The 25,506-nt window shown below is 23.4% G+C and overlaps 6 protein-coding genes across 7 annotated transcripts; 2 read left to right on the plus strand and 4 right to left on the minus strand.

The window, feature by feature from the left end:
* The first annotated feature begins 1,651 nt into the window (after positions 1-1,651).
* On the plus strand, positions 1,652-3,339 carry LOC122859065. Its single transcript, XM_044162417.1, has 5 exons — positions 1,652-1,830; positions 2,295-2,443; positions 2,597-2,756; positions 2,832-2,959; positions 3,091-3,339. The coding sequence occupies exons 1-5, from the start codon at positions 1,773-1,775 to the stop codon at positions 3,256-3,258; spliced, it is 663 nt and encodes a 220-aa protein (XP_044018352.1). The 5' UTR covers positions 1,652-1,772; the 3' UTR covers positions 3,259-3,339.
* Positions 3,340-5,710: 2,371 nt separating this feature from the next.
* Positions 5,711-11,947, minus strand: LOC122859710 (vascular endothelial growth factor receptor kdr-like). Its single transcript, XM_044163395.1, has 10 exons — positions 11,923-11,947; positions 10,342-10,481; positions 9,586-9,748; positions 9,275-9,349; positions 8,729-9,172; positions 7,852-8,656; positions 7,141-7,656; positions 6,786-7,068; positions 6,019-6,676; positions 5,711-5,850 (listed from the first exon to the last, which is right to left on the minus strand). The coding sequence occupies exons 1-10, from the start codon at positions 11,945-11,947 to the stop codon at positions 5,711-5,713; spliced, it is 3,249 nt and encodes a 1,082-aa protein (XP_044019330.1).
* LOC122859066 (protein phosphatase 1 regulatory subunit 37) lies at positions 11,789-20,217 on the plus strand. Of its 2 annotated transcripts, none has more exons than XM_044162419.1 (7): positions 11,789-12,979; positions 14,552-14,649; positions 14,781-15,198; positions 15,280-15,560; positions 15,639-15,947; positions 16,019-18,564; positions 19,103-20,217. In XM_044162419.1, exons 1-7 carry the CDS (start codon positions 12,502-12,504, stop codon positions 19,110-19,112), a joined length of 4,140 nt encoding a protein of 1,379 aa, XP_044018354.1. In that variant the 5' UTR covers positions 11,789-12,501; the 3' UTR covers positions 19,113-20,217. The 2 variants fall into 2 exon arrangements, with proteins under 2 accessions (XP_044018354.1, XP_044018353.1); XM_044162418.1 differs by having other exon boundaries at positions 11,807-12,979; positions 15,277-15,560.
* A 969-nt stretch (positions 20,218-21,186) lies between these two features.
* LOC122859067 (hemolymph lipopolysaccharide-binding protein-like) lies at positions 21,187-22,311 on the minus strand. Its single transcript, XM_044162420.1, has 2 exons — positions 21,697-22,311; positions 21,187-21,617 (listed from the first exon to the last, which is right to left on the minus strand). Exons 1-2 carry the CDS (start codon positions 22,090-22,092, stop codon positions 21,312-21,314), a joined length of 702 nt encoding a protein of 233 aa, XP_044018355.1. The 5' UTR covers positions 22,093-22,311; the 3' UTR covers positions 21,187-21,311.
* An 870-nt stretch (positions 22,312-23,181) lies between these two features.
* Positions 23,182-23,919, minus strand: LOC122859711. The gene is made up of 2 exons (XM_044163396.1): positions 23,877-23,919; positions 23,182-23,767 (listed from the first exon to the last, which is right to left on the minus strand). The coding sequence occupies exon 2, from the start codon at positions 23,530-23,532 to the stop codon at positions 23,182-23,184; it is 351 nt and encodes a 116-aa protein (XP_044019331.1). The 5' UTR covers positions 23,533-23,767; positions 23,877-23,919.
* Positions 23,920-24,089: 170 nt separating this feature from the next.
* LOC122859712 (embryonic polarity protein dorsal-like) lies at positions 24,090-24,783 on the minus strand. Its single transcript, XM_044163397.1, has 3 exons — positions 24,528-24,783; positions 24,168-24,440; positions 24,090-24,115 (listed from the first exon to the last, which is right to left on the minus strand). Exons 1-3 carry the CDS (start codon positions 24,781-24,783, stop codon positions 24,090-24,092), a joined length of 555 nt encoding a protein of 184 aa, XP_044019332.1.
* Between the last annotated feature and the right edge of the window lie 723 nt (positions 24,784-25,506).

Here is a 25,506-nt window from a genome sequence, read left to right on the forward strand (position 1 = left end):
AAAAAAAACATACAAATAATAATAAATGTTATATTTACAAAATATTTTCAGAAATGATTTTCAAGTGTACAGGGATGGTAGGCAGGGACGCAGCTGTAGTAAATGAAAATGATCAGCTTGTATGTTCATGTTCAGATGATGATAATGCCCACAGTTTTCTTTCATTTCTAATAAACGGTAGTGAAGTATATGATGATCAAGTAAGCTATATTTTAATTAATGATTAATGATTATTTAAAAAAAAAAAAAACAAAATAAAAATCAACTTGTTATTGTCTTAAAAGCCTGATATTTGTTTTTTTTTTATTAATTTTACATTTGTAATTAATAATATATATTTGTATTTTTTTTTTTTTTTTTTTGTATCAAGATACCATTCAAGGATATAAATAATATGATTTTTGAAAAATCATATGACAATAAAACATTCACTTTTAAAAAAAATGAAGCAGCTATTTGGGATAGAGGATATTATACATGTTTCAATTCTCATCATATAGCTACTATATATATATGGGTTAAAAGTGAGTTTTTGAAAATAATAATTGTTTCGATTGAAATATTATTACTTTAATTAATTTTTTTTTCAATTTTTAGCAAAAAAAAGTTTTTTTTCGACGGTGGCATCTATATACACAGGTTCAATTGAATCACGTAGGTGGCTAAGTATTCCTTGTGTACCAAGCTCACCATGCTACGATGTGAAATTATTTAAAGACTCTCAGGTAATTAATAAATTAATAAAATAATAAAAAAAATGTTATATTTTTCAAGAATATTATAACTTTAATATTATTATTAATTTTGTTATATTTTTTTTGTAGGAACTTAAAATTAATAAGACAAACGGTGTTGAGTTTGATCCTCGAAAAGGCTTTATCATCACCAATCCAAGTTATATCTATGTTCCTATTAATTATACTTGTTCAATAACATTGGATGGACGTACAGAAAGTTTTATATATCATTACACGGAATTTGATTAATTAAATATGATTATTATTTATTTAATTGAAAAAAACACAATACGAAAGAAATTTAAAAATAAAATAGTTGTAATAATTCAGTCTGATTAACTTGATAATAATATTGACATCGTGTATCGATTGAAAATAATTATTTTGCAATAAAATCGTTTACTAATTTTAACGAATTGATAATTTATTTATAAATTTTTTTCTTTGTAAAAAACACATTAGTGTAAATTGCGCTTCAATTTCGTCTACTATCTTTTTAAATACATAATAAAAAACAAGATTATTTTTAAAATAAAAACGATAATAATAATAATTGAATGTGACTTGATGTAAAAGTTGATATGATTTTTTTATTAGTTAATATATCAGATAAGATATTAGAAATAAATAATAAACAAAAAGAATAGAATAATTATTGTTAAGTTCAGCTTGAGAATAAAAAAAAATTAATAAAAAATTAATGATAAAATAAATAATAAACTAGAGTAATAAAAGTTTTTTTTTTTATCGACTTGAGTAAAGACTGAAGAATGCAGAAGAATGCTTTGACAAGGGCCCAAAGCAGTTTTGCCAACTGCTATTGCCAAAATGCCAATTGGACTGATTGAACCCAAGTCCCAAAGTTAGCAAAGGTGCATCAGCATTGCAATTTGCAGTGCATCTCAGAGCATTGCAGAGCATCACAAAGTCTCAGCTACCAAACACGTGTTAAAACAAAAAAAAAAAAAATTGTCTTGAAAACATTACTCAATATTATTGTGTTAATTTTATTATAGAAAATAATTAATAATCAAAATGAATTTGATATTTCAAATCTTTTGTTTTACTTTATTGTTTTTGGGAGGAAGTTGTAGTGAGTATAATTTATTTTTTAAATTAAGAAACACACGTGGCAAATATTAGAGATGATAAAATAATTGTTATAAAATTTATAAAATAGATAATTCAAATAATAATACAGTGTTATTTTTTCTTTTAATTGATTTTTAAAGTTTAATTATAAATAAAATAATATAATTTGTAAAATAGTCCAAATAGCATATGTTTTTTACCACGTTGACTCGACCTCACGTTCGAGTTGCTTGCATGAGCTTGCATCAACAGCAACCTCGTGAAGTCAAGTTCACCTGGTGATAAACTCGTATTCTAATAAATTAATTTTTTTTTTTTTCATTAAACTATTATATTTATTTAATGATGCAAACATTTTAACAATCACTATCATCTCAGATATTTGGCTTTAACAATAATAATATATAAAAAAAAAAAAAAGATACAAACAATAATAAATGTTATAATATTTAAAAATATTTTCAGAATTGATTTTCGAGTGTACAGGGATGATAAGTGGTGACACTGCTGTAATAAATGAGGGTGATCACCTTATGTGTAGATGTTCAGATGATGAGTATCATCTCAGTCCTCTTTCAATGAAAATGGATTATGTTGTAGTAAATTTTGCTCTGGTAAGCTATTTTTTATTTAATGATTATTGAAAAAAAAAAAAAAAAAAACCGAAAATCAACTTGTTATTGTCTTTAAAGCCTGATATTTGTTTCTTTTTTTTTTAATTATATATTTTCAATTAATAATATATTTGTTTTTTTTTTTGTATCAAGGAACCAACACGACTTGATGACGGTTTGATTTATGAAGCATCAAGCCACAATAGAGCAATAACTTTTGAAAAAAAAAAAGTAATTTATGGAGATGCAGGATTGTATACATGTACTAATGAAAAATATAATGATGAAGCTAGTATATACGTATGGGTTAAAAGTGAGTTTTTACAAATAATTATTATCTTAAATAAAAAATTATTATTTTAATATTTTTTTTTATTTTAATTTTTAGCAAAAATACGTGCTTTTGTGACGAGAAAATCTAACGAAACAATGGGAATTGCCTATCGCTCCCACATAAAAGTTCCTTGTGTACCAACTTCACCATGCTTTGATGTAAAATTATTTCAAGGCTCACAGGTAATTAATAAACTAACAAAATTAATTTTAAAAATGTTATATCTTTCAAGAATATTATAACTTTATCATTGTTATTATTGTTAATAATAGATTATTATTAATTTTGTTATCATTTTTTTTTTGATCTGTAGGAAGTTGCAGTAGATGAGACAAACGGTATTTCATTTGATGCTCGAGAAGGTTTTACAATAACAAATCCAAGTTATATACATGTTCCCACTGAATTTTCTTGTAAAATAATAGTTAATGAACGAACAGATAGTTGGACACTCAAATACACTAAATTTAACGATGAATAGGTCATTTTAATCAACTAATGTTAATTGCAACAGTGAAATGAATGGCTGACATTGTGTGAAAGAAAAGTTGTTTTTCTTCTTGTTAAGGCTTAGTAATTCACAGCTAAGTTCTTGGATTTCATTTCCAAATTTAATAAAAATTTAATAAATTTATAACACAATACAAATTGATTACTGTATTTATTTTATTTTGATTCTTTAATACATAAACAATTAGTTAAAAAATCATTATTTAAACTTGAATTATTTTTAATGCAATGATAATTTATATTTATTTGTTATTTCTATTTTTCAATTGAATTTTATCTTGATAATATATATTTTATCTTTTTCAATTAATGGACCATTATTATATCAGCATTAAAATTATACACAGTGTTTTGTAGTATACATCAGATTAGATATATTATAAATTGATAATAAATAAAAAGAATAGAATTGTCAAGTTCAGCTTGAAAGAAAAATAAAAAAAAATAATAATGATAAAAAAGATGAAAAACCAGAGTAATAGAAGTTTTTCTTTTATCAACTTGAGGAAAGGATGCTTCGGCAAGGGCCCACAGCAGTATTGCCAATTGGACCCAAGCCAAGCTGCGTTAAAAATTGCAAATTTGCAACAATTTGCAGTGCATCTGAGTGCATCTCAGAGTCTCAGCTACCAAACGGATGTTGAAAAAAAAAAAAAATATATATATCTGTCTTGAAAGCATTACTAAATATTATTGTGTCAATTTTATTAAAGAAAATAATTAATAATCAAAATGAATTTTATATTTAAAATTTTTTGTTTTTCTTTGTTGTTTTTGGGAGGAAGTTGTAGTGAGTATAATTTATTTTTTAAATTAAGGAACACACGTGGCAAATTCAAGATGATAAAATTGTTATAAAATTTATAAAATAAATAATTCAAATAATAATCAACTGTTTTTTTTTTTAAATTGATTTTTAAAGTTTAATTGGGAATAATATAATTTGTAAAATAGCATGGTTCTTCACCACGTTGACTTGGCCTCATGTTCGAGTGCTGGTATCAGCTTTGCATTGTCTATATGTCGACAGCAACTCACCTGTGACATCAAGTCTACGTGATGATTAACTCGTATTCTAATACATTCATCATTATTTTATTTTATTTAATTTTTTTTTTGGTACTATGATATTATTGATAGTATAAAAACAATGATACAAATAATAATAATAAATTTACAAAATATTTTCAGAATTGAATTTCAAGTGTAGAGGAATGATAAGCAAGGACACAGCTATAATAAATCAACATGAACCAGTTACATGCTCATGTTCGGATGATGTTAATCCCCTCAGTCGTCTTTCATTTAAAATAAATAATGAACCAGTGAATGATACCCAAGTAAGCAATTTTTTGATGAATGATTATTTAAAAAATAAAAAATAAAACTAAAATAAATTATTGTTATTGTCTTCAAAGCCTAATATTTGTTTTTCTTTTTTTTTTTTTGGTATCAAGAAAGTAACGAAAAACAGTAACCTCATGATTTTTGCAAGACCATACAACAACGAAACAATAACTTTAAAAAAAAATAGAGTATACTATTGGGATGCAGGATATTATACATGTGTCAATGAATTTTACAATTATTCGTCTAGTATATATGTATGGATTAAAAGTGAGTTTTTAAAAATAATAATTATTATGAATAAAAACCATTCATTTTGTATTTTTTTTGTTTTCAATTTTTAGCAACAAACCGTCATTTTTTGGCAAGGGCAGATGAAGAAACAGCTACAATTCCTTCTCGTGACTTATTACACGTTCCTTGTATACCAACTTCACCATGTTACAATGTGAAATTATTTGCAGACTCACGGGTAATTAGTAAATCAATAAAATTTTATATTTTTCAAGAATATTATAACTTTAATATTATTATTAATTTTGTTATATTTTTTTTTTTGATCTGTAGGAAGTTGCAGTTAATGAGACAAATAATATTAAGTTTGATCCTCGAGAAGGTTTCATAATAAAAAATAGAGATTATATTTATGCTCCTATTCATTTTACTTGTTCAATAACAATGCATGGAAAGACAGAAAAAATATTACACCATTTCACGGGCTTTGATTAAATTAATTTTATCAGTGAAATAAATGGCTGATAAATTAATATGTGAGGAAGAATTTTTTTTTGTCCTCTCGTTGAAGCTGAGTAATTTCCAGTTGAGTCCTTCTTGAATTTTGTTTCTAAATAAAATTTTTACTTCACCAGTAATTTGTTTAACAACTACCTGCTGCAATTGAATGGTAAAAATTTAATAAACAATAACACAATAAAAATTGATAACTATATTTATTTTATTTTAAATCTTTAACACATGAATAATTAGTTGAATAATTGTAATTTATATTTAAATTATTTTTAATTTGATGATTAACTTATCATTGAATTTAAAAGTGAAATATTTTAAAAATTAAATTAAACCAAAGTTGAATGTAATGATGTTGTACTATCAGACAACATGTAAAGTGGATTGGACATTAAAACTGACCTCCTTTTTGCTGCCTGATCAATCATCGGTGTTTTTTCATCAATATCATTTTCTTCATGATCACAAACTTGTTGATTTAAATCATTTTTGTAATTATTATTATTTAATTCAACTATATCTTCATGATAAATTTCATTCATTTCAATTAATGGATCAATATTGTAATAATTCAAATTAATTTTTTTATCAGTCTTATCATCAATATTTACAGCACGTTGTTTGGAAAATTGTTTACGTCTTTCCTCAACATTAATTGGAGTTAAATAATAATCGTCATTAAATGTACCACTTTCATTCTTATCATCAATTGTTATTTTCAAAGGTGATAGTGTTGAATCAAATGATGATACAACATCATGATCTGGAGCTGACATTAATGCTAAGTAGTCCTTTGTGCCATTTTCAAGCAATGTTTTATTTGCATTTAAAAATGGTATGTTTAAATTTATATAGTGAACAACTGTTTGTTCTTCAAGTAAATTAGATAATTTCGATACTAAGTGAGAAAAACTGGGACGATATTTAGGTATCTCGTTCCAACAACGTAACATTAATTCATATATTCCCTTGGTCGAATATTGAGGTTTTTCTAGTCTGTATCCTTCTGATAATTGGAGGTATTGTGTTCTGCCATCCATCCCTGGGTATGGTGTACCAGATAATGTAAATAATTCCCACAAGACCACCCCAAATGACCACACGTCTGATTGAGTTGAAAACACGTGATCTCGCATTGATTCGAGGGCCATCCATTTAATTGGCATTGGTGTATCACCCTTTTTTTCATAGATCCCATTTTTGTAAATATTTTTAGCCAAACCGAAATCACAAATTTTGACTATATTTCCATCAGTCAGCAAAATATTTCTAGCTGCGAGATCACCATGCAGTACCTTGAAAAATAAACAAAAGATTACTAAAAATAATCAAGTACTTTTAAAAGTAGATAAATTTTTACATTGACAGGATTTTATTTATTAATAATAAATGATTAAAAATTACCTTTCGTTGGCTGAGGTACTCCATGCCTCTGGCAACTTGAAATCCCCATAGAATCAAATCATCAGTACATATGGGTCGAAGATTTTTATCTTTATAATCTCCACGATAATATGTTCTTCCATCATCATTACTTGATGATGAATTACTGTTGTTCAACAGTGATGTACCATCTGAACTTGAACTTGAATTTTTTCCTTCATGATTATCATCAATGATACTGTCACTGTTCAACTTGACATTGCTTCGATGTATCAATATATCATTGTATTTTAATTTATTATCACTGAGAAAAAAAAAAAAATAAACAGATTATAATTTTTATAATAAAAATTTAACAAATAAATTAATAACTTACTAATTTTTAGTAGCATCACTAGGTTGTCTGCCAATTGAACGATTAATATTTCCATCATTATCAATTTGGTCGATGAATTTATTTCTGTTACGTTGTAAATAATCATGCAAGTTTCCATAACGACAGAACTCGACAATAACGTATAGTTCACCATCAGTAATATTTTTTGTGCAAGCACCAAGTAGATTAACAATATTAACATGTTTTCCCAAATGTATCATTATTTTTAATTCATTTGAAAGTGCTATTACATTTGATGGATCAGTTGTTTGTTTGACCATTTTAACAGCAACAATTGTTCTACCAGCATTGCCACCAATTCCATTTGCTTCAGCTTGCAATACAACACCAAATGCACCACTTCCTAATTTTTTACCAAGTACCAAATCATCAGATGAATATTCCCATCTTTTATCATATGGTAGACATTCAATTTGATCAGTAACTGTAAGCTCTGGATTTATTTCTGTTAATTTACCATTTAAAAATTGTGACATACCATCATTTAAGTTTCTTCTTTTTGATTTATCATTACAAATTTTTACACACATAATTATTAATAATACTATTGCAATAATTATGACAAAAATTAATACTGATATTAGTAATATATTATCATGAGTATTTTTTAGCTGTACCATTTGAAATGTTGTTATTTCCCCAAGACGATTTTGCACTAAACAACTATATTTTCCAGCACATTTTTCATACAAATTTTTTATAATTAATTCCTGGCTGTTATTCATGATATTATAATCACATATTGTATTGTTGATTGGTTTGTTATTCATCAGCCATTTTACTGATGGCATTGGGTAGCCACCAGCATAGCATTTTAGCTTAATTAATTGAGCTGTATCCGAGTCATATGTTACTGTTGTCTTGTTCATATTTGTGTCAATAAAATATGGTCTCATTTCATCATGAATTGTTACATTTATATTTCTTTGATAAATCATATTATTTTGTGTTCTTCTTGCCTCACATGTATAAATTAACCTTTTGATATTTGGTACTGACTTTATTGACAATGACGAAATATGGCTCAATTCAGTTGTGTTTTTTTGTATGATAATATTATCATTTGATACAACTTTTGTCCCATGTTCATCGTACCAGTTAACTTGATTGTATATGTACAGTGATGCTCGACAAGATATCTCAAATTTATCACCAGCTGTTATTGTATTATTTTCATTTGGAATAATACCAAAACCACCTGGTACATCAACCAATGATATTTTAAATATTTTCTTTGTACAATTATCATCAGTAATACATGCTTTACATGTTACAGTACCAGCTGTTTTAACTTTCCAATTAAATGTTGAATTTTTTTCAAGTAATTTTGTCTCGTTCTTCAGATTAATTGTGTCTTGATAATCTAAATTGTCTTTATCAATAGACCATTGAATTTTTGGAGTGGGAAATCCAATTGCATAGCAAGACAATTCTGCAGAATCATTAATCATATAATAATTTTGTAATTTATCCATTGTTTTGATGACAGGTGTTCCTATGATAAAAATTAAATTGATTAACATTCAAATAGTAAAAATAATATTTAATAAATTAATTTAATAATTACCTTCAATAATTAGTGGTAGAGTGATGATTTTTTCCATATTTTTAAATGAAGATATTTGGACTTTGATTGTATAATTGCCAGCATCATTTAGTTGGACATTGTTTATTGATAATGCTGAATACTTGTCATTGTTCTTAATAGCATATTTGCCATTAGAATTAATTGGAACGATTTTATATCCATCTGGGTTGTACCATGTTATGTTTGTCTTTGCATGGCTTTGAGTATTTAATTTTAAAATAACCATCTTGTTCAACTTTGAACTATAAAACTGTTTAGGTGCTGTTAAATTTATAGTTAGTGCATCAGATCCATGAATTGATACGTGGACTGATGCACTTTTTTCTCCATTAACACCAATCGTGATACATTTATACTCTCCAGCATCTTCATGGCTCACGTTCAACAGTTTTAATTCAATGGTTTTCTTTGCCTTTATCAGGTCTGAATAGTGTATAACCGATTTCAATCTTTTATTTTTTGTTGATAACTTTATCCAGTAAAATATGTTTTTAAATTTTTTAGATATATCATAATACATTGTACAATTTATTCTAACATCATCTCCTGTGATAGCATTAACAACTGGATTATTTGTATCAATTTTCGGTTCTCCAGAATCTAAAAATTTAAAATATATTAATTAATTTTCTTGACTAATTTTAAATGTAATTTTTAAAGACTTAAAATTTTTTTAAAATTAATGATTTCTACTAGTAAAAAATTCATCAATTTTCTTGACTAAGTTTTCCATTGATTTGTTATATTTTTTTTTGTTTATTAATTGACAATAATACTTGTAATAAATTCAACTTATTGAAAAAATTTTATTATATTTTAATAAAAAAGCAACTTACAATTTGCTGGACTTTGGAAGTGATATATCAAATTTTCTGTTCGATTATACATTGTTATTGAACAGGTGAAGTCAACAGGATCATGAATATAACTTTTATTTTTTATTAAAAAGCCCACTTGAGGATCAAACTTGATACCATTTGAAACATTAATAGGAATTTCCTGCAAATTAAAAAGATAAATGTAACAATTTTAAAGATAAATTATCATCATCAATATAATGACAATATTAAATTTCCATTCTGTGATATATTTTAATTTATATTTATTTGTTTTAATAATTTTATGTATTTATTAATTACCTCTGAGTCTGTAAATAGTTGAACCTCATACGATTGAGAAGTAGGAATACAAGGAACTACAAGTGATGAATGAAATTCAATTTCACTTGGTACTTCAAATTTATTTGTTAAAAAAAAATGCTCCATTGCTAAAAATAAAAATATTTAATTGTAATAATTATTTATTTAAAATTAATCAATATAAATGACTCACATTTAACCCAAATAAATATATTTTTTGTGTTTCCTTCATTATCAGAACATCCATACCATCCTGAATCTTTATAAGTGGCATTATTTTTTTTATATGTTTTTGTTTTATTATCTATTAATATTTCATATGTAGATAATCCAACCTTGATACCAAAAAAATAAAGAAAATAAAAAGGAAATACATATATTAATTATTCATTTAAATAAATAGTAAATTTATTTTATATTTTTTTAATAATTAGTAGTTGAAAAACAACTTACATGATGATTATTGTCAGGGTAAATTAATGAAATATCATTGATATTGTTGTCGTCATTTAAACATGAAAATGTTAATTCCTCCTTTTCATTTATTTCAGCATTTTCTTTATTTTTTATTCCTAAATAATCCAATTGTAATCCTGCAATAAAAATTAATATTTATTATTGTTATTATTGACTGTTTCTTTTTGTTTTTTATTTTTTTCTCCATAGAAATTTAATTTCTATAGAGAAAAAATAAATAAACATTTAGACAAATATTTTAGTTGGCAAGGGTTGGGAAATTTTTCATAATAAAAAATATTGTTTTGAATTATTTAAATTGTTTACTAAAAAAAAAAAATAATGATAATAATTGTAAATTTATTTTGGGGATTGGAGTTTTTGTTTGTTTTTTTTATCTGGCAAACATGTGGTAACATGATAAATAAAAAAATAAATTAAATAAAAATATTTATTAAATATTTAAACAAACTATGATATTATAAATTAATAAAAATAACAATTATAAAATTACTGTTTATGTTTGAAATTTAACCTGTTAATTTTATTTTTTTTTATTTATTTTTTACCCAAAGTTATAAATATTATTGAGGTTAATAAATAATTGATAAGGAGTGATTTTAATTATTACAAAAAAAATATAAAAAAATTAAATAAACTTACCATCAATAATTTTTACAATAATTAACAAAACAAACCAACTTTTAAAGGATAAAATCATTTTGATAAATTATTTTTTTAGTCGTCAAAATTAAATCAATCCGTTGTTATTATTTATCTTCAAGATTTAATACTTTTTTTTTTTTTTTCAACAAAACAATTAATTCTATTAACACGTGTTTATTTTATTTTTTTAATAATAATAATGTCTAATACTGAATCACGTGTTATACTGTGTTTTTCTGCAGGCGCATCCAGAAATATTTAATCATTAATTTTGCAAATTTTCACTGAAAAACCTTTGTGTTTCTCTTGATGACCGGTCAAGAAAGAAAAAAAAACTAAAATCAGGTGTTAAATATTGTCAAAAAAAAATGACAATATAAATTTCGGATTAGATGAATCATCGCCTAATCACTTATTTTTTATTTTCCTGCAACTAATCGGTTCCTTATCTCTTGGTCAAAAAAAACCAATGAAACGAATATTTCTTTTTTTAGAAATACCAATTGAACAAAACATATTTTTTTAATTAAAACAAATATCAATAATATATATTTAAAAAATAAATATTAATATTTTAATCAATTTTAATATAAAATAATTCTTTTTTTTTTAAATAATAATAATTATTAAATTCTATTTTTAAAATGTCATTCAAATATAAATAAAAATGTGTCGATAGTTTACCGACAATTAATTACCTCTTTCAAAATGGCGTAATTTTTTTATTTCTAATTGTTTCCAATAATATCAACAAAGCGCTGTTGTTAAATACATTATTATTATTTAACCCAGCAAAATGGCGGATAGTGTGTCAATTAACTAAATAAAAAAAAAACAAAATTAATACTAAAAAATATTGTGAAAATCGACGAGTAATGTATTTTTATTTTAAAACTTAATGAGCGTATGTACTGTGTACAACATTTGCCATGTACATGATATCGGATAATGGAGCAAATAATTTATTTTGACGGAAACAATAATGGCCACGGCAAAGACAAGGTAGTTGTAAAAATTATTACAACAAAATAGTGAGATTCCCCAGTTAACATATATATTGTTTTTTCTCTTGTTTCTTTTTTAATTTTATTCCCTTTTTTTTTTTCTTCATTTTATTTTATTATTGTTTATCAATAAAAATAATACACAAGTGCTTCAATAATAAATTACGATTAATAACAACAATAATAAAACACACACATAAAAATTTTGTAATTAATCGTTCATTCTCCAGACAAAAATAATTAAAATAATAACACACACACAAAAAGAACAATGTCAGTGTGTTTTTAAATTGTTGAAAAAAAAAAAAACCTTAACAGATTTTTATATATTATGAATAAATAATTTGAAAAAAAAAAAAACAAGTTAATAAAAAGTGATAAATATTAAATAAAAAATAATAATTAAAAGTGGGAGTAAAAATTTAATTGTTAAGCTGGGTTAAAAAAAGGGCTCATTGAGAGGAAGAAATAAAATTCGACCTCGAAGATGAGCCAACGGGTTTCAACAAAGACTGGCCGTCGTAAAAAGAAGGTCAAGTCATCAACAACATCATCATCACCATCACCAGAAACATCAGCATCATCATCATCAGCTGAAATATCAGATAATATTTCAATAATTGATCCAACAGAAACAACAGCTGATATTGTTAATAATGAAAATGATGATATGACCTTGAATAATGACAATCAAATAAATGATAATAAAACTATTTCATCAGAAACAACAACAACAACAACAACAACAACAACAACAACACCATCAACACCAACAGATACAATTATTTCTATACCAGAAAGTTTTTTTTTAGTAAATGAACCAAAATTTTCTGATTATGATGGTAAACATGTACGTAGTGCAATATTTTCAAATAAAAAATGGCCACTTAAAATGGTTAGTTTTCCTGATAATGATAAAAATATCGTCACGGGTTATCATGAGCCTGCAAATCCTTGGAGACATGGTAAGTCAAAATATCAAATTAATTATTTATCAATATATCATGACAATATAAACATTACTAATAAATATTTTACAGTTATATTTAATAATTAATTTTTCATATAAAAATATGTGTAATGAAAATTGATTTTATTTTCATCATTGCATGACAAAACCTATCAGTTTCATTGGATCCAAAATAAATAAAATAATTGACCAATTAAACTTGTATCTATATTATTCTCATTGTTGCTATTTTTATTACCATTGTTTATAGGTTTTTTTTTTTATTTCTTTTTAATTGTCTCTGTGATGATTGATTGTAAGTGAGATTATAATTATAATAATTGTGCAATGATTTTTTAAAAATTAAAAAAATAAAATTCTGACATACATATTGATCAACATTATTCGGTTTTTTTTTTTTTTTTTTTATTTTTATTTTATTTTTATAGCACATGTCACTTCAAAGAATGTTCTAAGATTTCACAATCTCAAAAGTAAACTGTATACTAATTTTAAGTACGCTATGTTAAGATTCTCAACCCTCTTTGTTGATGTTGTAATCAACACTTGACAATATAAAAAAAAAATATATATATATGAATAAATAAATAAAATTTTAACTAGAAAAAAATAAAATACATATGGAAAAAATAATAATAATAAATAAAGAAATGATATATAAAAATAGTCAAATAGTTGAATAATATTACCTTTACCCGATAAATAATATTAATAATAATAATAAATAAATGTTTAAACTATTTTCATTGATTTTTCCTTTTTTTCAGTCTCTATTTCTCTCTCTTTCTCTAACTTTTTTTTTCATTTGAAAAAAATAAAACACAAAATGCAATAAAATAAAAAAAAATAAAAAAAAAAAAAAAATATGCTTATGATGCAACTATGCAATTTAAATCACGTACACATTCTTATAAAATTGTATGATTTTTATTTTTTCATATTTTATATATAGATATATATTATCATTTTTAAAAAATAAATTTATAAAAATTTATTTTGCACTTAGCTCTTTGATAAAATATTTTGATTGACGTTGATTGAAGTGAAAATATAATATTAAAAATAGATAAATATATATATGTATACTTTATTATGATAAATAAAAATTTTTGTTGAAATTTTTTTTTAAATCGGTGATCCTAGAGCAAGATATTATCAAGAAAAAAAAAATAAATAAATAAATCACGACCTTGATTTAATAATATATAATATCTACAATGAATATTTTATGTATTTACCATTCTCCTAATATTATGAAAAATAAAATTATTATTGTTAAAAATTATAAATAATTATTATTATTTATGAATTAAAATTGATAAATATATACAAATTTTTTTGCAGACATTAAGTTCTGTATTTTTAATATTTATCCCATTAATCATCCACCTCCATTATCACCAATGTATTTTTAAAATTAAATTAATTCATCATTAAATCATTGAAAAAAATTGATTGATGAATAAATAATTGATTATATAATAATGAAAAATAAATTTCAAATTGTGTGAATAAAAATAAAATGTGAATAATCGTTTAACAATTTATGGATTAAAATTTTTCACAGCTGGTGATGTTAACCGGGAAATTTTGATATCGGCATACAAAAAATCATGTGAACGTCATTGCACGGAACCACTTAAAAAAGTATTAGATCAACTTGAGGTAATAAAATTGTTTAATTAAAATGAATATGCTAAATAATAAATTTGTTGTTAATTTTTAAATTTTATATATTATTTAATATTATTTTTATATTATTTTCATTTGTTTTATAATGTTTAATTACCAAATAGATACTTGAAGTAAATGATTGGCGATGTGAAGAATTATCATTACATCGTGAAAATATGGAAAAATCAGTATGTGAACCACTTGAGGAAATATTTAAACGTATACAATTTGTTAAAATTGATTTAGAATCAGCAAATCTTGATGATGAAAGTGCTGAAACATTATTTGACATGATTGAATATTATGAATCAGCTAAAAATTTAAATATATCTGGTAATGTTGATATTGGTGCTCGTGGTTGGGTATCATGTGCACAAATGATGAAAAAAACATTATCACTTGAACAATTAGATGCTAAAGATATTGTCTTAACACAACAACATATTAATATTCTTAAAAGACCATTACAATTTGTAACACATTTACGTATACTTAAACTTGAAAATTGTTCACTTGCTGGACGAGCATTTGTCATTTTTAGTACGTTAAAATTTCAATTTACATTTACTTTTTTTATAATATATATAAAATAATGATTTAATGATGATATGTTTGTAGTAGGTGCACTCAAGGTTAATACTGGAATAAAAGAACTTCATATGGCTGATAATAATTTTGATATTCAAGATGCAATACAACTTGGTTCATTATTTAGAATTAATAATAATTTACAATTATTGGATATTAGTAATAACAAAGTCAAAGATGAAGGTGTTAAACATATTTTAGAAGGTGTTGTAACACAATCAGAAAATGATGGACCACCAAAGGGACTTAAAATATTAGTTTTATGGAATAATCATTTAACTAAAAATTCAGCAAATTATTTTTCTCATGCCTTTGTAAGTTTATCATTATTTATTTTATTATTATTATTCTTATTAATTTATATTAATTTATATTGATTTTATTATTTTTAGGAAAAATCAAAAACTCTTGAGACAATTAATATAGGTCAAAATATTATGACAGATGAAACTTTAGAAGTTTGTAAAGATTCATTAAAAAAAAATACATGTTTACTTCAATTGGGAATGCAATCAACTGGTTTAATGCTTTCTGGTATAATTGCACTTGCTGAAGTTATTGATGTTAATAAAGTATTACAAAGAATTGATCTTAGAGATAATAATATTCAGCTAACTGGTCTTACTTATCTTTCATTGGCAATGAAAAAAAATACAACAGTTACACAAATTGATTTGGATGATAAAACATGGAGTAAATCGGTATGAAAATATATAAATAAAAATATTTAAACTACATAATAATAATATTAATAATAAATTTTATATTTTAGCCAGCACTTATTGAGCCATACTTTGAACAAGTTATCAATATACGTGATTATTGTACGAGAAATGATGAGGAACCATCATCAACTGATTCAAGTACTGATGATACAAGTAGTCAACAACATAGAAGTCATTTATCAAGCATTAATTCTCGTAAGATATCACTGACATGCCAAACATTGCCACGTTCACCTCCTGCATTATCAAATAATGCAGATAATATAAATCGTACAAATATGCTTGAGCCAAAACGTACAACAGGGGGACGTCTACGTTCACCAGCACCCAGTCCAATACCATCACCTGTTGCAAGTCCAATACCAAGTCCATCACGAAGTCGTTTTGTTGTATCACGTGTTTCTGAAACATCCTTAAGTTCAACAAATTCATCAGCCTCATCATCACCAATAACACCACCCTCAATAACATCATCAACATGTTTTTTTCCAACAACAAAAATACCACCACCACCAACAACAACAGCAACAACAACACCAACAAAAACAAGATCAAGATTTCGTGTTACTATTGTTGAACCAAATTCCAATTCCATAACAAATAATACTAATAATAATAACAACAACAACAACAACAATAACAATAATAGTAAAATTAATGATAATAATAATAATAATAGTAATAGTTCTACAAGTACAAAAGTCGAATACAATTTTAGTCAAAGTAAAAGAATTAATTCTGATGATTCAGACAATGTTTTTCGTAGTGATGAAGATGATGATGATGATGATAATGATAATAGTAATATTAAAAATCACACAAGTACATTAAATACTGATAAAAATCCAAAAAATTATAATAATTATGATGATGATAATTCCATTCCAATATTTGATAATAATATTACAAATTTATTACCAAAATTACCTATAAATAATCCATTAACATCATCAACAATAAATATTAACAATAAATCATCTGTATTAATAAATAATTTACAACAATCAAATATTGAAAATAATAATAATCATAATTGTCATAATGATAATAATGATGATGATGATAATATATTAAAAAATGATGATAATATACCAAAACAAACATCAGGTTTGGAAAGGCTACTTGAACTATTTCAGCATCCAGGAGATTTTATATCATCTACATTACTTCCATCAACAGATAAAAATGATTTTAAAAAATCAGTTAAAGAAAGTGTTAGTAATGTTATGTTACTTGGTGATAAATTTCAACAATTATTAAAACAAGAAAATCCAAGACCAGTATCATTAAGAAGATCAACATCAGATGCAACAAAAAATAATAATATTATTAAAATTAATAATGATCCAGTTAAATCATTAAGTATATCACAATTATCAATTGTTGTTAATGACAATGATAATAATAATAATAAAGAAAAAATTAATAATTATCAATTAAATGTTGATGATAATACTGATGATGATAATAATGTACCTGTGCTAGCATGTAAATCTTTTGTATCTAATGATGATGATGATGATGATTTATGTGATAGCAGCACAAATGACAGTATTAATAATAAAAAATTAAATAATAATAAGATGGCTTCCGTATGTAATAATGAGTGTAATAATATTGATGAAATTTTAAATATGAATGATTGTGTGATTGAAAAAACGGTTGATGTACATAAAATATTTCATTCAAATAATGATAATTTATTATGTAATTATGAAAATAGTAATATTAATAATGATAATAATAATAATATTGATAAAGATAATAATAATAATAATAATCAGGGTAATAATATTGATTATGATAAAAAGTATGATAATATTGATAATGATGTTAAATATATTATGACATCAATACTTGATAATATACCAGATATAATTAATTTAAAAAAACAAAATTTATTATCAAATAATGAAGATGATAATGATGATGATGATGATGATGATAATAATGTAAATAATAATTGTGTTAATTTAAATCATGATAATGATAATTTAAAAATGATTGTTGATAATGATTGTGTAAATAATTTAAATACAATATTAATTGTTGGTAATAATGATGATAAAGATGATCAAGATGAAGATGATGATAATAATGTATCAATAATTTATCAAAATATTAATGATAATAAATCATTATGTATTATTGAAGATTTAATTGAAGCAAATACATCAAGATCACCAACAAATTTATTTATTGATGATACAATAAATAAAAAACATCGTAATAGTCAAGATTCAGGAATTGAAGAAACAAATTTATCAATAATTGATGATAATTTAATTGATTTAACAAATAATTTACAAGCAAGAAATAGTTTTCAAGAAAGTGTTGATTCTGGATTTGATTCAGAGTGTTCATCATTTTATATTCATAAAAATGAATTGACATCATATACTGCCAAGAATCATAACATTCCAGATATTAATAATATAATAAAATTAAATCATGAATATGATAATATTATTACTGATGATGATAATGAAATAATAATTAATTCAACAAGGTCTGATGGTGATAACGATCATCATGATGAAACTCATTTACAAATTAATGATGAAAATATTAACATCAACAACAGTTGTATGAGGTAAGTTTGAAAACAAAAAAAAAAAAAAACCAACTGCTTCGAAAAATATAAAAATAATAGCAATATTATCAACAATAGGCTTTTTAGTTTAAATTTTTGAAAAATTTATTATTGCTGGATAAATAAAAATTAGAAATTTGCTTTTTTTAATTTTCGTCATTTTGCTTATTTTATTATTGAAGAAATTTAATATTTATTATAAATTCACTGGATGTAGTTGTCAACTTTTATTTTTTAAATTTTATTTATTTATTAAATACGTGATTATTATTTATTATTAATTCTTTTTATCTAACAAAAAATGTCATTTATTATTGCTTGATTATTATTGTATCCTGCATGATTAAAATCCTATGATCCAATATGTTATCCAATGATTATTTGTTGTTAAATAATTAATAATATAACACTTATTAATTATTAATTTCAAAACAAATTATTTTTATATAAATATATCAGGCTTTATTTATTACACTAAATATTAAATAATTTTTATTCTTGATTAATAATGTTTTTTGTTTTTCTTTTTTTTCGACAGAGTCGATTGAAGAGATGCCTGAAATTTTTGATGAAGCAATTGATGTTACTTATGATGAACCAATTATATCAAAAATTAAAATTTATGAACAACAACAACTTGGCTATCAGTCATCAAATGTTTTTGAAGAATTAAGATGTCAACTTGAGCCGAAATATCAACGATACGCAAAGTGGCGAATTTAAATTACACGGAGGGGTCCAAAATAAAAAAAAAATAAAAATGAAAAGTATTTTTCAATTTTAACCACTGAGCAATATTTACTATTATCATGAAAAAATAAATTTTACAAAATTATATTTTGAAAAAACAAAATTTTTTGTTTATTATAATTTTTTTTTTTTTTTTTATAAATATATACAATTTAAAAATCCCAGTTTAATTTCCACAATAGCATGAGAAAGACGATAAAAAAATTTAAAAAAAAAATAAACAAATTATAAATAATTTTAATTTAAATTTAAAAATTGTAAAAAAAAATTTTAACAGTTATTTTTTAAACTCAATTTGTTTATCGTATAAAAAATTAAAAAAAAAAAAAAAAAGATTTCGATTAAAATCATTGATAATAAATGTTATTAAAAAAAAATTAATTTTAAATGTTATTTGTGGATAATGTAAGACGAGAGAGTTGATAAAACTGTCAATGACATAATTGTAAATAATATAATAATTATTATAATTGTTTTTTTTATAATTTAAAACACGTGAATCAAATAATTTGCATAAAAAAAAAAGAAAATACATTTACAATTTAATGGGAAAAAAAAATTCATGTTAAATATTGAACAAATAAATTGTCGTTATAATTTTTTTTTGTTTTTTTATTTTAAAATAAAGCTAATATTATAATTAAGTGTCATAATAAATAATGTTTAAATGTGTGTAAAATTATATGTATGTAATTAATGTTAATTAAAGTTTGAGTTTACGGTAAGAAAAAAAAAAAATAATACCGTAAAATGTGAAAGATTCTTTAAATGAATTAGAAAAGTTTTGAGGAAAAAAAAAATATTGCCATTCTCGTATTTCAATGTAGTATATTCTGTAGAAAATTATATATCATTTATTTTAAATTTTAGGTAGACATTAGTGTTAATTAATCACGAGTAAAAGATTGATTTAAAAAAAGAAAAATAATATAGATGAAGTCAAAAAAAAAAAAAAAAGTACTGAGAGATTTTTCGTTGGATGATGAATTTTAAAATTTTTAAAAATCCTCTCTTTGTGTACATATTATTTTTTCAGTATTCTGTTGATAATATTTAATAGAGTTTATACATGTTATTAACCAGAGTGATTTATTTGTAAATAATTTCGATAGTATAAAATTATATAGAACGGCTAAAAATAAATAATTATTACTGAACAAAATACACGTATATGAAAAAAAATTAAAATAATTACAAAATAATATTAGAAAAATTTACCAATTTAAAATAATAAACAAACAATATTTTAATTATAAAATTAATATACTGATAATGATTATCTGATGGGATTTATTTCTCGAAAATAATAATTATATTGGCAAGTTTTTTTTTGTAATTAATAACACAAAAAAAAAATCATCAACACACAAACGTACTTATTTAATAAATATTATTTTTTTTCTTTTGTTTTTTCTACACAGCATTCTGTCTATTATTTTCATATTAATAAAAAGAAAATATATATATATTTTTTATGAAGACACAAATGAAAAGCAGCAACAAAATTAATAATAAAAAATTAATAATAAAAAATAAATAAAGCATAAATAAACTAAAAAGTCTTGATTTTTATTTGAAAAAAAAAAATGTAAAATTTATTCAAAAAAATTATACAAGATATAATTAGGATTAATGTAAAAATAATTACCCGGAATAAAAATGAAAATAGATCTACTGAGTATAGATGATCCATGTAGCTTGTCATTTTGTCCGTATTTTTTTTGTTTAAATAATAAAAATGTCTTAAATTATTACACCTCTAGAAACAACTTTCCTTGTTATTTAAATAAAATCAATTAGAATGATTATTTAATTAATTATTTATTTTTTGTTGATGATTCCAGATAGAAATTTCATCTCTTAGTGATTGAGATAAAAAAATTTCATACAAAAATTAATGCAAATTTCTAAAAATTATATTTATAAAATTAAAGTTACAATTTTTATATATATATTTTTTTTTTTTTTTGGTAAAAATAACATGTATATTAATTAAATTAATAACGTGGAATTTTAATTTCTGGTATTTCACAAATAAATGCAAAATTAGCTTTACAATTAACATCATCCATTCCACCTTCTTTCATCAAAGCACCACAATGTTGAACACCACCACCATTATCTGGTTGACCACCCCATCTTTCACTCCATTTAGAATATCCATTTTTATGAAGTGTATCACCTAATATTGTTACCCAATGATCCTCTTCAAATAAATCATGAATACCAATAAATGCTTCTTCACGATTTGATACATTTTTAAAATTTTCAACATTAATTTGTGAAAAAATTTCCAGTAATACCTATTTAACGAAATTAAAGAAAAACAAATCAACTTTTTAATATCATCATCATGATATTTAAAATAATAAAACACAATACCTGTTCTTCACGTGCTGAATTAATAATAGCTAGATGACCACCTTCATCATCACATATTCTTCTTGCATTATTAAATGTTGTACCTCTTGTATGAATTTTATATGCTCCAACACCAGTAACATAATGATAATCATCTCTTTTTGTTTGAATATTATTATTAAGATCACATGTACAAGCCATACCATGTAATATAACATTAGTCAAAGTGTCACTACTATGTTTACTTGTACATACTGGAAAATTGAGTTGTGGTAAATTACGATCATCAACTAATTTAACACAAGGTGGTGTTGATGATATGACAGGTGAAATTTGACTTGTATTATCAGCAACATTATCAACTGGTACTCCAATTGTTGATGTTATTAAACATCCCAAAATTAACAACAACAACATTGTATTATAAATTTTTTTATTAAAAAATAAACAGAATAATTATTTATAAAAAAGATCAATTAATTGTCTTGACTGTTTGAAAGTCACTTGAAGACTAAACACATCCAGACTGCCAGACACAAAATTTCAGTGGCGCCTGTAGAAAAAAAAGAAATAAAAAAAAAAAAAAATCAGCATTTGTTTCCATTCACAGATGACACGGTCAGCATTCCGGGATGGATGAAATAATCTCAAGGTCTCTATACTATACTATTATGTAGACTAACAAAGAAGACCACTGTGCTTGTTAGCAACCTGGGACTTGGGATCTCTCTAACTTTTTGTGAATTATGGAGCCTTTTTTTTCTCTTTTCTCTGTCATTTTCTGACAACTTTTTTTTTTGGTGTATTATTTTTTTAGGCCTAGGCAGGCCTAGGCAATACAGAGTTGTCTATTGATCACATCGATGAAGATTTAAATATGATCTTCTTGGAATGAGTATATTTAATTTATCTTTAGAAACTTACAATGAATTGGGGTATTGAAATGTAAATGGCATATGAAATATAAATGAAAAAAAAAAACAAGATTTAAAGTTTACAAGAAAAATAATTAGAGTAATCCTGGTGGAAATGTTTCTGTTGTTATTTTAAAAATTATTTTAATACTTTTGCAAGCAACATGATATTTTATTAATCTTAATTTACTAAGAAAAATAATAATTATATTAGTTGAAACAACTTAATAGCTAAGTGTCAACTAATTTAAAATTTAAAGATATAAAAAAATAAAATATTAATCAACACATTCTCTATATATTTATTTTATTTTCAATTTAAAATAACTTTTTTTTTTTTTTTTTCCAACAAAAACAAATAATTTCATTCATTTTAAATGAATTTTCATTTTTTTTTTTTTCATATATATTTGTCGAAATAATTTAGTATCAATTTATAATTTTTTTTTTTGTAATTTTAACATCATTTAGATAAATAAATGTCTATTTAATATATTTTTTTTTGTTATACTTTTAATTAACAATTGATAAATTATTAAAGAAAAAAAAATATTTAATTATTATTAAATATGAATATTTAAAAATTAATATTTTAAACATCTCCAAGACTTTTACTTAATAAATTTCCAATTACACTTGATAAATCACTTGAATTATCATTGATGGAATAGTCACATGATGATGATGGTGATGGTGATGGTGATGATAAGACTGATTGTGGTGTTGTTGTTTCATCACTTGTTGCTCCATTCAATTCTTGATGACTCATTTGAGGTAACATTTCATTAATGATATTAAGAATATGATCTGCTAAATTTTTATCATTCTGATTTAACGTATCAAATTGATTGTGATCATCTGGATATATTTGATTAAAGTCTTGTTCATCATATCCACCATGATTATTGAATGGATAATTTTCATTTTGGTGGTTCATTATCATATGGGAATTGTAATACTCTTGATGAGATGAAAAACTAAATTCGTCATATTGATTTTGCTCTAATTGTTGTTGAGATGAACAATTAAATTGATCATATTGATGTTGTCCCAATTGTTGAGATGAAAAATTAAATTGATCATATTGATGTTGTACTACTTGTTGCTGTTCATAATTTTCACTCACCAAGTTATAAAACGATGTTCCATTTTCCTCCAAATTAATATTTTTATCTACACTAAAATAACAAAAAATATAATCAATTATTTGAAAAAATCATTTAGCATACTCTAATTGATCATAAACTTGTCATTTATTTTTTTTAAATAATTTAAATTAAAAATTACCTGTATTGATTATTTGATACTGATGAAAAATTACTTGGATTAATTGAAAAATCATTTGCTCCAGAAATATTTGAATCATTTAAATTATCATCTAGAAAAAATATAAAAATCAATGTAAATACATGAAAACAATTATTAAATTTTAATATAAAAAATTGATATATTTACCAGTATTTTTTTGTAATCGTATTTTTTTAAATAATCCATGTTTTTCTAAAAATTTACATTTTCTTTTATGACTAGTAATGTTATTTGGAATTATTACAAATTCATGTGGTTGACTTGATTGACCATCTGATGGTTTAACAAGCTGAATAAATCCTTTAATTATCTCAGTCGATTGTCTATTATATTTTGGTGTTTTAATTGTTATTCCAATTTGTCTATGAACACCAATAATATCAGCATAACGTTTCCATATTATTTTATTATTATCATCTTTTTGATAAAGCAATACTTTTATATCTTTTTTTGATACTTTATCACATAATAATGTTATTTCTGTTCCACCATTTGCTGGAGCTGAGCAACGATTCAATCTATAAATTCGCAAATTATTTGTAACTGAAAATAAAAATAAAAAACAATTTAATTTAAGGCAACAAGTTATTTTATTAATTAATAATTGATATATATTTTATTTCAACTTACGAATACTACTCATCACATGAGTGACAATTGGATCAAGTACAATTGTTTTTCCTTCATCATCATTTATTAATATCACATGAAAACAAAATCTGACAGCTGTTACATCAATTGTACTTAGTGAATTTTTATGATCAAAACCAGCTTTAAATGGATCAAATTCCATCTTTTCACGTTGTTCAATTATTTTTTTAATATCTCTTCTTCTTGTATTTTGTATACCCAAGCCAGTACATTCAAGGATAACTGTATTATTCATTATTTTAAAATCAATTACACGTATGCCAGTACCATCTTCTTTGGAATCTTTGCTCACAATTTTGTGTGGATGAACAGAATATTTACCATTAATTTTTTCTTTATTTACACATGATATCAAGACAACACCTTTTTTATAATTATTGCAGTTATTTATTTTAATTGTTGGATATGTTTTTTTTTCATGTGTACTATTTATGCCTTGAATACCAGCAGCTGATCCTTCACATTTGTATCTAAATCTTACTAATTTTTTTGGCTGTTCAATTATTTCACAATATGGCTTTTTATTAATTGATTTTATATTTTTTTCAACACTCATATTTTTATATTTTTTTTAATTATTAAACTTTGTATTTTATTTGTAATTAAAATGAGTTTTTTTTAAAATTAATTTTAGTAATTTTATTACTGCCACTTGTTAATATGTCTCTATAATATTTTTGTTTTATTTTGTAAAAGCCAAAAGATGACTTGACTAGTTGGTTGTACTGATCGACGTGGACTGATGACTATGTTGGAAATAAATAAAATATAATAAAATAACAATTTTGTCAACTTTTATACAAGTCAGCCTGATGGAAAATAATAATTCCTGATAAGAAAAGAAAAGGAAAATTTGATGAGATAATAAAAAATAAAAAAAGACTTTTTTATGGATTTTTTTTTTTACTCATGACTCATGAGTCATCGATGATTTGGCGATTCAAAAAAAAAGTAATCA

This window comes from Aphidius gifuensis, linkage group LG6, assembly GCF_014905175.1.
Source record: "Aphidius gifuensis isolate YNYX2018 linkage group LG6, ASM1490517v1, whole genome shotgun sequence".
NCBI classification, from domain to species: domain Eukaryota; kingdom Metazoa; phylum Arthropoda; class Insecta; order Hymenoptera; family Braconidae; genus Aphidius; species Aphidius gifuensis.